The 14,445-nt window shown below is 37.8% G+C and overlaps 1 protein-coding gene across 4 annotated transcripts in view; it reads right to left on the bottom strand.

Moving 5' to 3' along the window:
• Positions 1 to 14,445, bottom strand: part of LOC115219189 (zinc finger protein 184-like) — an 81,837-nt gene that overhangs the window by 31,633 nt on the left and 35,759 nt on the right. For 3 of the 4 annotated variants that reach the window (XM_029789304.2, XM_036508770.1, XM_036508771.1), the window contains exon 2: positions 6,821 to 7,762. In XM_029789304.2, the coding sequence (XP_029645164.1) occupies positions 6,821 to 7,429 (609 nt within the window). In that variant the 5' untranslated portion in view covers positions 7,430 to 7,762. Of the gene's footprint in view, positions 1 to 6,820; positions 7,763 to 11,850; positions 11,988 to 14,445 lie in introns of those variants that run through there. The other variant, XM_036508772.1, reaches the window with a different exon arrangement.

Here is a 14,445-nt window from a genome sequence, read left to right as displayed (position 1 = left end):
GAGTGTAGATGGCTGAGAGCAGTTAAAACAAGAAAAATCCTACATTACACTCTAACATGAAATGATCAATTAGATATAATTGTAAAGACTAGCAGTTCAAAGTTGCTGATTTCAAATCCATTCATATATTCGTTTGTTAGTTCATTTTATGTCTGTCTTCCTATACTAGCATGGGATATGATAATACATTTACTAAGACATCGTTTTTACAGGACGGTGTTCTTCTTGACAATAACCCTCATCAGTTTTTACAAGTGAGGGATTTTTCATTTCTCTTGTCTGTTTGAAAGTGCTGAGCTACTGGATAATTCCTTGACATGAAAACATCAACTTCAACAGTTTTCCTTTGAGAAATAACATAATCATTTACATAAGCACATATTAGCGGTTCGGCAAAAAGAGACTGATAAAATAAGTGCTGGGCTTACAAAGAATAAGTCCCAGGGTCGATTTGCTCGACTAAAGGCGGTGCTTCAGCATGGCCACAGTCAAATGACTGAAACAAGTAAAAGAGTAAAAGAGAGTAAAAGAGTATACCTGTACACACACGCACGAGATAAATTTCCCATACAGTTCATATTTCGTAACAGATGTTTCATTAACAGACATCATTGAATATAATTACATATCTGTGGTACATAATTAATTCAAATTAATTACTTTTCACAATTATGTAATTATACACATGTTTATCTTAATGTTTACCTTACCTAATGAAACAGGGGTTGAGCACAATTATAGAATGAACTATATGTGAAATTTATGCTTTTCTGTTACATTGCTCTTAAAGATTGTTTTAGCCAATTACGTATGTACATGCAGGTTGGTCCGATTTGGATTTACTGCAACATTAGAGTTTTATGGATTTATTTTTTGATGTTTACACACACAGGCTTTGTAAGGTTTCTCTGTATGAAATTCACTCACAAGACACTAGTTGGCTAGGGCTATGGTAGAAGACACTTGACCCAAGTGCCATGCAGTGAGTCTGCACCAAAGCAACATGGTAGCAAAGTGAACTTTTTCATCATACAATCATGCCTATACATATTGGTATGTATTGCGTTCTTTTTTTTTTTTTGGCAGAACATGTAATTGTAAACAACTTAGTTCAGGAGTTCTTAAACTGGAAGATATCAGTTTAAGAAATCTGTTTGTGTGGGATTCCACTCGATGTCTCCAATTTCCACAGTAGTGACTCTATAACCAGTACATACAGAAGATGAGAGGGGACACTTTTGATGGACCAAGCGCATGAAACTGAATGGTTCCAATTGGTAACTATACACTCAAACTACTGAACAAACAATCCAGTCACAGAAAATGGGACTGAAACTGGCTACCATGAGAACAGCTGCCAAGTATTGGTGACTGACCCTATTTGTGAAACTCCTGTCCCCTTCCCTGTTCACTAATAAACTGAGTTTGTATCCATATCATTCTTTCTTTGTATTACTGTTGGCAAATTTAAAAAGGTTTAAAACCACCTAATTTAATCAAACATGATTGTTTGCTTACCCCTCTTTGCAAAGCTCCTCCATACATACTCACCTACAAGAAACAACTGTGCCAAAGCATTTCCTATGGGCGACATAAGTTTCTAAACTCCAGACCAGTCTCAGGAATTTTTAAAATCTAGACCTGCATTGCTTGCTCCAGTCTCCTCATCTTTAATGATATTTATTTATTGTGTTTTTTCTCAGTGTCTTGTCGCACTTCCTCTAGTGCATTAAGAGAAATTGCTCTGCCATTCTTTGTTAAGTGCAACTTAGTGTTGCTCAACATTTTTGTGTTGACTCAACTTTTTCCATTTCCCAGCAAGCTTGTGCAAAACCATTCCCAATCTGCTTCAAAAAAAAGAAAAGCTGCTGTTGTTGATTTATCAATTAATGTTTGTGGTGGTGGTGGTGGCAGTAGTAGCAGTGGTGTTGGGGACAATGATGGAAGTTGTGCTTGCATCATTTTAAATATATATCCTACTCATCACTTTTGCATGCTTGTTGTTGCTGCTGCTGTCTGTACTTTGTCTTTTGATTACATTGAATAGTGGAGGAAAAGCAATGCCATAGCAGCTATTCCAACAGCCATTGGTTCCCTCAATTTGGGAAGCCATATTGATATTTTTGCTTCAAAATATTAAACTTATAATTCATCCTTAGAAGGTGAATTCTTGCCACACTAGCTGGCTCTGCTTGCAGTGAGCAGGGTTATTTAGTTCAACAAAACTTGGAATACCCGCTAATAAAACAACAAATTTTTAAAGAAAACTTATGACCATGAACACATGTCCTCTTGCTCCAGACACAAAGAACAACAACAACAATAATAATTTCTTAGATTGGCAAAAAGCCACAAATTTACAGACAGATTATTGACAGTTGAATCAATGACTGCACATGTCTGGTGTTTAGTTTATTGACTCAAGAGTAGGGTGGAGGCTAAGATGACCTCAGTGGCATTTGATCTCAGAAAGTGAAAAGAATAAAGTAAACATAAGACATTTAGTCCAAGAGCCTCACATATCTTCTCCCACCACACACGACACCACCTGATACCATAAATTATAAAAACATAATTATGTTGATGAAATATATAAAGCATTTGTCCACTACACACACACACACTAATGATGGTACAAAGTAGAGTTCAAAATGAGTGATTGTTCTTGAAGGAAGACTCTCTCTGAGTTTGCTAATATGGTCCAAGTGAGCCTCAAATTACTTCCTGATGGTAGAAAGATAAACAGTTGCTATGGTTACTGCTCGATAAGGATGTTGGTTGAATACTCCTCACAATCAACAACAGCTGTAGCAAATTCCTGGAAGAAATTACTTCTACATCTGGGACAGTGCTGTTGCTGATATAGCCTACACTCCACCACACCCCCACAAAGGCTACCTGACTGATTTACATATGGTCGCTCACCAACACTCTCAAATGAGCTGTGACTCTTTCACTCTACCTTTTTTTTTTGCTCCAGCTACAGTGGCCTCTACTTCTTGGAGCTAATTGGTCTTGTGCCAACACCACTCAGGTCTTCCCAACTCACATGTTTATCCTCCTGTTGTTGTTAAGTCCTCTATTAATCTCTACACCAAGTCCTTCTTCCTAAAACAACAACCCTCGGAACTCCTTGCCCATGTTTTTGCTGTGGGAGTTCAAAGTTAACATTAACTACATCAACCATATCAATCACAGAAAACCTGTGAAGGTCACAAAAATCTTCACTTAAGAGTATAATTTAAAACCTCATACTTAAATTCCACAGCTAAGAAATTATACACAATTGGCAAAAAACATGCCTTGCCTGCAGCAGGTAGAATCACAGAAATTATTCATGGAAAAACAAATACAACTGAAATAAGAAAAATTCCAGTCAAATGATATAGTATATAAAAGAACTGCAGGAATTTGCCAAAACCAATTTATGCAACTTATTGAAAGAATTGAAGAACATAGTAAATTTGTAATTCTATTGGATAAGTTCATTAACATTATAATGGCAATCCACCTATTGGTATTTGTCAGATATTTGTCATATAAAACAGTGTGCATGATGAGAGTTATTTTATCAATCATTAGGCATTCATGCTAGCAGGGTGCAAAGAGCACCATACGAGTGTGATCGTTGACAGAGCGGCTATTCGAGTATGATCGTTACCAGCGTCGCCTTACTGGCACTTATGCCTGTGCTAGTAGGGTGCCAAGAGCACCATCCAAGCGTGATCGTTGCCAGAGCAGCCAACTGGCTTCCGTACCTGTGGCACGTCAAAGGGCACCATTCAAGCGTGATAGTTACCAACGTCGCTTCACTGGCACCTGTGCCGGTGGCATGTGTAAAAAGATTTGAGCGAGGTTGTTGCCAGTGACGCCTGACTAGCCCCTGTGCCGGTGGCACGTAAAAAGCACCCACTACACTCTCAGAGTGGTTGGCGTTAGGAAGGGCATCAAGCTGTAGAAACTCTGCCAGATCAAGATTGGAGCCTGGTGCAGCCATCTGGCTTGCCACCCCTCAGTAAAAAGTCGTCCAACCCATGCTAGCGTGGAAAGCGGATGTTAAACGATGATGATGATGATTAGGTCATCATCATCATCATTGTTTTAATGCATGCTTGCATGAGTCAAATGAAATTTGTTTGAGACAGATTTTCTACCTCTTGTTGCCACACTTTGCCTGTTTCTGCATATGGTAACATTCCTCTATGACAAGAAAAGTCTTCACAGAAGATTGGAAATGAAGGACACTACTTGTATGATGGTGATCAACTATCGCACAAAGCCAAGGTAAGGCGACAGTAACACACACGCACACACACAGTTGGTGTTAGGAAGAGCATCCAGCCATAGAAACCATGCCAAAACAAATATTGGAGACTGAATAACCCTTCAGCTGGTCAGCTTGTTAAACCATCCAACCCATGCAATGTCAGCATGGAAAGCAGACATTATATGATGCTGATGATAACACACACGCCTACACTTACGCGAAGGCTTCTTTCAGTTTCCATCTACCATATCCATTCACAAACTTTGGTGAACCTGAGACTACAGCAGAAAACACTTGCCCAAGATGCCATGAAGTGAGGAACCATGTGGCTGGGAAGCAAACTTCTTACTACACAGCCATACCGATGAGATGTACAAAAGGAAGTAGTTTTGTTAGTGGTACAGGTACCATTATTGTAAAATAAGCAATGCACCTACAGCATTTAGTCATTCAATGATTCATTGATAAGTCTTAATAGTTAAATGGTTTTTTCAGAGCTAAGTGCTGTTTAACATCCATTTTCCATGTTGGCATGGGTTGGCTGGTTCAACAGGAACACTGGCAAGCCGGAGGACTGCAGCAAGCTTTAATGTCTTCTTTGGCATAGTTTCTATGGCTGGACACCATTCCTAATGCTAACCACTTATATAGTGTACTGGATGCGTTTTACTTGGCACCAGCAGCAATGAGGTCACCAAGTAATTTGCAAGACCCACTCTACTGAGGAGGAGTAATATTGAGGGAAGTGGGTTTACATTGGGCAATGAGAGATTGTGAAATAGAGAGTAAAGGGGTGGAAATAATGTGCTAAAATGATATATTATCAGCTCCATCAAGTCATTAATTTCTTGACATAATGAGTGGAATACATACATCTGTTACCCAGTCTATCATTTCTACCTGATTCTAGTGTACCAGGGTACCTTTAGTGCAGTACCCTCTCCATTGTAAGCACTCAGACCAGTTCTGCAGTCTTGATGATATGTTGATATGTTGATATATTTTGATATTTAATATTTTGTTATCGTTTCACTACCCTAGTCTTGGAATCTCTGTGAAAAGTGAGGATTGCTGCTGCCTTTCATTCACTGATGACTAAAAGTTTAATCAACAATATGTGTGTATATGTTTGTGTGTGTATATATGTATGTGTTTGAGTGTGTATAAATGTATCTATATGCATATGTATGTGTGTGTGTGTATATTCCTTCATGTAAAGAGAAAGTCTGACAGTTGCGAGATTACTGAAAGTAGAAACTGCTGTTGGGTACCACATCTTGGTCAATATTCTGTGTATCTGACACTCACCTCCCTTTTGCCTTTTATACACATGCCACTACTACTAACATGACCCCTGGAGGAGATTAAAAGTAAAAAAGGAAACGACAACAAATGGAAAACAAAAGAGGAAATTAAACAGAAAATCTAAAAATAAGAGGAGTGTTGATGTTGCAAGCATGTAATAATAAGCAATGTTGAGTCAATTAGGCCAAACAAACAAACAAGAACAACATTTGTTTGAATATAAATAAATATTTGAAACATGACTCATCAAATACTGACTACACTAAAACTATGTACCTAAGTCAACGTTTCTGATCATCATGAAATACAGAGCATCATGATCCATGTTACTTGAGAAATAATGAGGCCTTAACAGTACCACCTTCAGGCAAGGGCACACTGGCCAGTGGCCTGGAGGACTCAATGGACTTGGGGCCTAATTCTTGTTGGTCTATGTATTCCTGTGGCTTGCAATCAATAAGTAAATACTATAGGGTCTAGTGCACTAATTTGCTTGGGAGCCTATACTGATACTGTCTTAGTAATAATATAGGCCTTAGCTCAAATCTCAACAGGGAACTTTTAACATTTGAAAGGCACTAAATTGATTTCACCATGGTCAGAATACATTGTTATGAAACCTTAGGTGACTATTGCTTAGTGAGTGGGTGATGGAATATTACTGTAAGTATGTGTGTGTGTATGTATATATATGATTGATTGATTCTAGTTTCAGCTCATGAGCTGTGGCCATATATATATATATATATATTATATATATATATATATATATATATATCATCATCATCATCGTTTAGCGTCCGCTTTCCATGCTAGCATGGGTTGGACGGTTCAACTGGGGTCTGGGAAGCCGGATGGCTGCATCAGGCCCAGTCTGATCTGGCAATGTTTCTACTGCTGGATGCCCTTCCTAACGCCAACCACTCCGTGAGTGTAGTGGGTGCTTTTTACGTATCACTGGCACAGGTGCTAGACGAGGCTGGCAAACGGCCACGATCGGATGGTGCTTTTTACGTGCCACCGGCACGAGGCCAGTCGGGGCGGCACTGGCAACGGCCACGTTTGGATGGTTCTCTTATGTACCACCGGCACTGGTATCACAGCTGCAACTTCCATTGATGTTGATCGATTTCGATTTTGATTTTGGATTTTTATATATATATATAATAAAGTTTTGATGTATTTTAATTGAACCAATCTAAAACTTTTGTAGAATTACAATCTTATAGCAACAAAGAGTTTACTTACTTGGCATTGGAATGGTCTCTCACCTGTGTGAGTACGAGAATGATTCCGTAGTCTGTCTCGTTGGGAGAAAGCTCTTTGGCAAATTCCACATTTGAAAGGTTTCTCGCCAGTATGGCAGCGTTGGTGGTTTTTCAAGTGGTCTTTACGGGAGAAGCTTTTGCTGCAGAAGGCACAATTGTAAGGGCGAACACCCAAATGGGTCCGCTCGTGATTCTTCAGCCGGTCTCTCTGTGGGAAGACCTTATGGCAATAAGCGCAGCTGAAGTGTTTTTCCACCTCAGGAATTTGCTGATGTCGTTTCAGGTACGCACGCAATGTAAATCCTTTGCGACACACCTCACACTTGAAAGGCTTCTCGCGCCGACTGTTCAGCAAGCCCATGTTAATCATTGCTGTGGGCATTGTGGAAGTTATAGTGGCCAAAGTGTTCGTGTTTGTGGCCAGCGATGTTGATAGAGCCAACGCATTTGTTGTTTGGTTGAGGTGTTCAAGCAAATCCAAAGGTTTATACTCAATAGGATCTTCAGTAACATTTGATGCATTTTGGTCATTTGCATTAGGTAAAGTCTCAAGTGCAGGCTGCACTACATATATTGATTCAGAAGACATGGTGACAGAATTGCCTGCAGTTTAAACCATTCGTTCATTCAAGTACAACAACATTAACAACAGTAAAAAAAAAAAAAACTTTAAAAAAAACTAGCAACAAAATATCCTTTGAAGTTTGCAGTTTTACGTGTCAAAATATGGGGTCTGGCACTGCACAGGATATGTAAGAATTGTATTCAATGTAAATATCGCCATCTTCGTGGAGGACTGTTGGAACATTCCATATGTGAGTGGTACTGGATAGAGAGACCAAAGTTGTCAACAGATTGCAGGGTGTCTGTTAAGTGTGGCTTCTTGGAACATGTTCACTGTATCGAAAGTGGAAGCAGCAGTCTGAAAGAACAACAAAGAAGGAAACAATGAGTTAAGTTTCTCTTTAACACAGAAAATGTTAATGATAATTAATTGAGATTAAGGGAAATTAAGGAAATGTTCTTTTGTTGTTGTGTACCTATGGACAACCATGTTTGGGTAGACTTATGGCATAGGGATGTGACAACCAGCAACTAAGAAATTTTGAATTGTTATAACTAGCCAATCATTAGTATCAGCATTCTGAACTGAAATGTAAGTCCTGGTGAATCTACTTTCCAGTTTAAATATGATAAGAAGATATTAGAGGAAGATTAGGTTGATAACAGAGAAGTTCTCTTGCTAACTAAAATGAAATGCAGTAATTTCCTGGACCAGGCTGTGTGTTGTGTTCTTGAGCAAGACACTTTGTTTCACTCAGCTGTAGAAACGAGTTGCAATATCACTGACGCCAAGTTGTATAGGCCTTTGCCATTCCCAAGGATAACATTATTGGCGTAGAGACAGGAGGTTGGTATGCATGGATGACTGCTGGTCTTCTATAAACAAATTTGCCCAAGACTTGTATCTCAGAGGGTAACTTTCTAGGTGCAATCCCATAGTTGACTGAAGGAGGTCTTTACCTTTTAATTGTTGTTGTAAAATATTGGATAGCCCTTCATCAATGCTAAATAAACCTATGACTGGAAGAAGTAAACGATTAATGTTTCAAATGATTATTATTCCATCTATATTGTGAGGTATTGTTCCTTAAAACTCTGGGGAAACAGCTGTGGGAGATGGTTAAAACTGAAGTTCCTTAATTTATTTTTATTTTAATGACTCAGACAAAGGGCAGAGGACAGTGACCATGAACCTTTTGAGAACCCAAGACTGTGAAATTAAATTATCTTCAGATCAGACTTAGCATAAATAGTTGCAACAGAGTGGAACTCAACTAAAGACACCCAAGAACACAGTGGTGATGTTAAACCCCAAAACTAAAATAGTCTCCAGTGGACTTCTGCAAAATTTCCATCTATCAGATTTCACTCACAAAGTTTTGGTTGACCTGAAGCTATGGTAAAAGACACTCACTCAAGGCATTGTGCAGTGAAATTGAATGCAAAACCGTGTGTTTGTGAAGTGAACTTCTTAACCATGCAACCATGTCTGTGCCAATTATTAAATATATTTGTTTTCATGTTGAAGTAAATTTCTAACATTTAGTCCCATTTACTCCTCTATATTCTGAGTTCATGTCTTAACAGAATTGTATTTACTTTCATTCTTTTTAGGGTTGCTAAAATAATTTATCAATCAGATATTGATATTGATTCAATCAGCTCTACCTCTTCCATACAAAGCCATGACTGTTTCAATGTAAGACATAATCATTGATGGCAGCAGCGGCAGGAAGGATGGGGGGAGGGGAGAAAGAGAGAGAGAGAGAGATTCTGCTTTGAAATATGATGTTTGGTGTTTCACATTTTTATAGGATTTGCCAAATTTATTGATTATGATAACATACCAATTCACAATATCGATTTCTTTGATTAGTTACAAACGCCAATTTTGTAAGAATCTAGGAAACAACTCAAGTACTGGTACTTATTAACTACAATGACATGAAAAATAAAGGGTGACCCTGCCAAGCGAGATGAATCAAACTTTGGTAAATGAATTTATTCCAAAATTTTGCAGTTTTAACCCTCTCCACACTACATAACACTCCACAATAGTGTTGGGTTCTTTTGAACTAAGTATAGAGTCTTACATTTTAGACAAAAGGAAATGAGAGTTTGAGATATTCATGCCTTTCCCAAATGCAACTGTGTTAGTTTGACTTAATAACTAAAAATTGCTTAAAAAATATAAAACCTCAGATTCATTAAGAACATGGGATATGTGAAGTTAAGGTATTCATGCCTTTCGCAAGTACAATTCCATTAATTTGACATAATATATAAAGATTGCTTATAAAATATAAAACTTGAAGATGGGAAATATGAGGTTGTGGTATTCATGACTTTCTCAAGAGAAACAGGGACATGGATGAAATGAAGTGCGACATCTTGTACGAGGAATGAAAACCAGGTCGCAGACTTGGTTCCCTGAAAGCTTACCTCCACTATGTGTAACACCATTCACCACACAGATATTGATTTAATATATAACATTGTATGTTACAATATTGATTTAATATGAAGAATGTTGATTTTAATATAGAGCATCTGACAATATTGATTGACTACATAGCATTTTATTAAAAACAAACAGCAGCATGTCTACACCAATGATACAGCAGCAGTGTTGTAGTGGAAGTGGTAACTGTAGGGGTGATAGTTGCAGTGGTGGTGGTGGTGGTGGCCATAAGAGTGATAGCAGTAATGGTAGTGGTGATAGTTATGGTGGTCGTAATTTCAGTCACGGCAGAGATGGTGGTTGTAGTAGTAGTATTAGTAGTAGTAGTAGTAAACAGACTAGAAGAAACAGTAATAAATATCGTAGTAAAATTATAGTAACAGTAACAGTTGTTGTCGGAGATGGTATTGGTTGTTGTTACAATAGCAGTACCAGTGGTGGTGGTGGTAGTAGTAGTAGTTGTTGTTGTTAGTGTTAGAATAATAGTGCCAGTAGTAGTAGTAGTTGTAACAATAATAGTATAGGTAGTGGTGGTAGTAGTAGTTTTGCACTAGTGCTACCACGAATGATTTATTTGGATCAGAAACAGGATCATTTTTTGTAAAAGAGATAAATAAAACAAAACATAAAGAAAACTATTGTCCACTGAAACAACACCAGAGTATTACTGAAACCTACTGTTCTGATCACAAAAGAAATTAATACAATAAAATCAAATCAATGAACCTTAGGTGGAAATGATCTTAGAACAAAGCACCAAACTTAGAACAATTTAAAACAGTTCAAATACCTTCCTACCAAACTGTAACAATCTGACCTGCCATTGAATACCAGTTCTAATGATTTTAAGAAACAGATATAACAGAATTTACCCCAGTAGTTCACTGGTACCTATTTCATCAACTCAAGCATAAGGGAAAGAGTAAAGGCAAAGTCAACATCATGGAGATTTGAAATCAGAACAAAAAAGGTTGTGAGTAAATACTGGTTCCAAATTTTGGCACAAGGCCAGCAATTTGAAGGAGGGGCTAAGTTGATTAAATCAACCCCAGATGCTCAATTGGTACTTATTTCACTGATCCAAAAAAGATGGAAGGCAAAGTCGATTCTGGTGGCATTTGAATCCAGAACATGAAGACAGACAAAATGCCAGTAAGTATTTTGCCAGGTGTGCTAATAATTCTATCAGCTTGCCACCTTAGTTGTAAGTATATAATAATTTAAAGAACTATTTTCCTGCCACCAAATTTAAGGCACAGTGCTTTGCATATGAAGGGAGGGTGAAGACTCAACTACATTAACCTCACTATTTAACTGATACTTTATTTTATTGACCTCTGGAAGGATGAAAGGCAAAGTTGAAATCAATAGGATTTGAAATTGGAATGTAAAGGAGTAAGTACTGTCTTGAGACCCAGGACTCATAGTGCTGGTTACCTAGTTCCCTTAATGTATAAGTGACTGAGATAACAACACTACTTCTGCATAGGATGTCAGTCCATTGCAGAGTTACTCATTTACAGCTGAGCAGATTGGAGCAACATGAAGGGAAGTGTTTCACTCAAGAACAATGCACTGCTCAGTCTGGGAATCAAAATCACAATCTTGCAATTACAAGTGTAACATCCAAACCACTGGGCCACGTACCTTCACACATACAGTCCAATCTACTAAATATTGAATAAGGTCAATCATTTTTGCCACTTATCTAATACCAATACAACTGGTATGTCAGTGGTATAATGGTCAACATAGCAGCCTTCCAAATGGATTCAAATCCCAACTGACATATCCTTTGGGACTTATATTATGGAGTATTGAGGAAGCCTTTATATGGACATCCTTGGGCAAGTGTCTTTTAACATAGCCTTAGGCTAATTAAAGCCCTATGAATGAAATTTGGGAAATGAAAACTGGAAGTTCATTAAGGAGTGTTCCTTTCTTGGTGATTGAGATAAACTTAATGCATTTGTTTCAACACCCACCTGATCTTTTGGTGCCTTTTGTAAAGTCCTCTCTGTTGTCACCCGGGTTAACATCTCTATGTGGTCCTTCATTCCATTTACCCTTTTAGCATTTAAACCAGGCATATACAGCCCAAATATTTTACCCGTTTTATGTTCAAGTGACCAGATCCAGCCTCTCATATCCACCTGCAATGTCATTCTAAAATAAACAATCACTTGTTCATAATCTCAAACTAACAAGATTACATAGAACTAACTTTAGAAAATGTGAATAAATGAGCATTTCATTTGACAAAGTAATCTGAATGCTGAAGGGTCAATAGAGTCCACTCTGTTGTCACTCAGTTTAACACCATCAGCTGGTCCTTGGGTACCTTTAATGGAGTCCTCTCCGTTGTCAATTAGTTTAACATCACCATCAAGTTCTTCTATGATTAGTAGTATCTATTCTGTTACAAGTATTCAGGCTAGGTCACTAATCTTTCTCCCACCAGTCTTATAAGTGTTGACTTCATCTTGTGATTCAGTTATTTAAAAAAATAAGTGCTTTGTATTTTGAGTTCAAATCCTTCTGATGTTGACTTCATCTTTGATCACTGTTGTTGATGTTGTTTTTGTACTTTGATCTAAATTCAACTTCTGATCTTGCAGACCTAGGATCACAGACAATCCAGCCATAATCATGCCAATTTTTATGAGGTTATCTAAGACTACATTATCTAATGTCCTTCCCTTCTTTTTCAGGATGGCAGAGTGTGATTTGAGAGAGATGTAACTGTTACATCTCTCTCAAATCACACTCTGCCATCCTGAAAAAGAAGGGAAGGACATTAGATAATGTAGTCTTAGATAACCTCATAAAAATTGGCATGATTATGGCTGGATTGTCTGTGATCCTAGGTCTGCAAGATCAGAAGTTGAATTTAGATCAAAGTACAAAAACAACATCAACAACAGTGATCAAGATGAAGTCAACATCAGAAGGATTTGAACTCAAAATACAAAGCATTTATTTTTTTAAATAACTGAATCACAAGATGAAGTCAACACTTATAAGACTGGTGGGAGAAAGATTAGTGACCTAGCCTGAATACTTGTAACAGAATAGATACTACTAATCATAGAAGAACTTGATGGTGATGTTAAACTAATTGATAACGGTGAACTGTGCCAATGTATAGACTGAGAAAGTATCTTGGCCATAGACATAAACACAGTAATGGTGTTGGAATATAAATTACTGACCCTGTAGTTATAAAGTGCATTAACAATGGTCACATATGTATGGACCTTAGACAGTTGCTGGTTATCTCCAGTCCAGGAGTGAAAAAAAGAGAACTCAAAGGTCCTTTGGAAAGGATGGAAGTCTATAAGTCGCAATTTGATACTGAAAGCTTATACTGATCACATTGTCTACTAAATGGCATATATTGGTCCAGTGGTAAATTCCAGTACAGTGACTAATATCTCTAGAAAAAGTGGAAAGAGATCTGAACAAAGGAAAAGGTGTGTGTGTGTGTAGAGCAAGTCAGAAGAGATCCAGGAATCCAGATAGCACTCTTGCAAACACCTGGCTATCCAAAGGTATAGAAAAGAAATTCATCCAGCAGAAACAATAGTTTTGCACAATCTTTCAGTTGCAGAGTATGAAATAGCAACTCCAGTTTTCATTTGTTTCATATACATCATCATCATTTAGTATCTATTTTCTATACCGGCATAGATTGAATACACACATTTGTGTGTATGTGTGTGCATGTACATACAGATACATGAAACGTGTATAACATTGTATATATATAATTATATATATAAAATGTGACCGCATGTGTACCGTTGGCTATTTTTTCCCTCTGTCTTCCCTTCTCCTATGTTTCCGACAAAGAGCTCCGCTCAAAACGTTAAACCCTCCTTCTTTCCTGAGCATCCAATAATACTATATTTGTTCCACGTCCTCGCGTTGTTGTGTTTTTTTGTGCTTCCTTGTTTGGATTAACTTTATATATATAATTAGACTGATTTGTTCAAATTGGGCCCTGTGCATATGCTTGAGCAGAGGACACCATGATGTGGTTAATGGTGGAGTCTCAAACCCTCAATGCCTTTTGGCTGATAATGGCATACCAGACAAAGCATAAAACATCAATCTTCAGCTTCTGTAGAGTAGGGGTCCCACTGATAATTCTCCTCTAATTATTAAGCCCTGTATTTCCTCGTGCCAGTCCTATACACACACTCACACGCATGTACCTTTGTCACTCCAACTGATGTTGGTTTGTTTACATCCCTGTAAATTAGCGGTTTCTGCAAAGGAGACCAATAAAATAAGTACCAGGCTTAAAAATATGTAAGTACTAGAGTCAGTTTGTTTGAGTAAAATCTTTCAAAGTGGTGCTCCAATAAAGCCACAGTCTAATGACTGAAATAAGTATAAGATAAAAGAAAATAGATAGCAGTTACACCTTCAAATGATTACAAATTAAAGCACCCACCACCACCACCTCCCAAATGAGAGAAATCTATAGCAGCAGAAAAGCATCATTCATGATAAGATTTTTTTTTTTCATTTTGCTTGGCGGGGCAATGCCTTGTACTCTGCAGGGCACTTCAAGA

The sequence above is a fragment of the Octopus sinensis genome, linkage group LG14, assembly GCF_006345805.1.
Source record: "Octopus sinensis linkage group LG14, ASM634580v1, whole genome shotgun sequence".
Lineage (NCBI taxonomy): Eukaryota > Metazoa > Mollusca > Cephalopoda > Octopoda > Octopodidae > Octopus > Octopus sinensis.
This window is presented reverse-complemented; position numbering and strand designations above follow the sequence as displayed.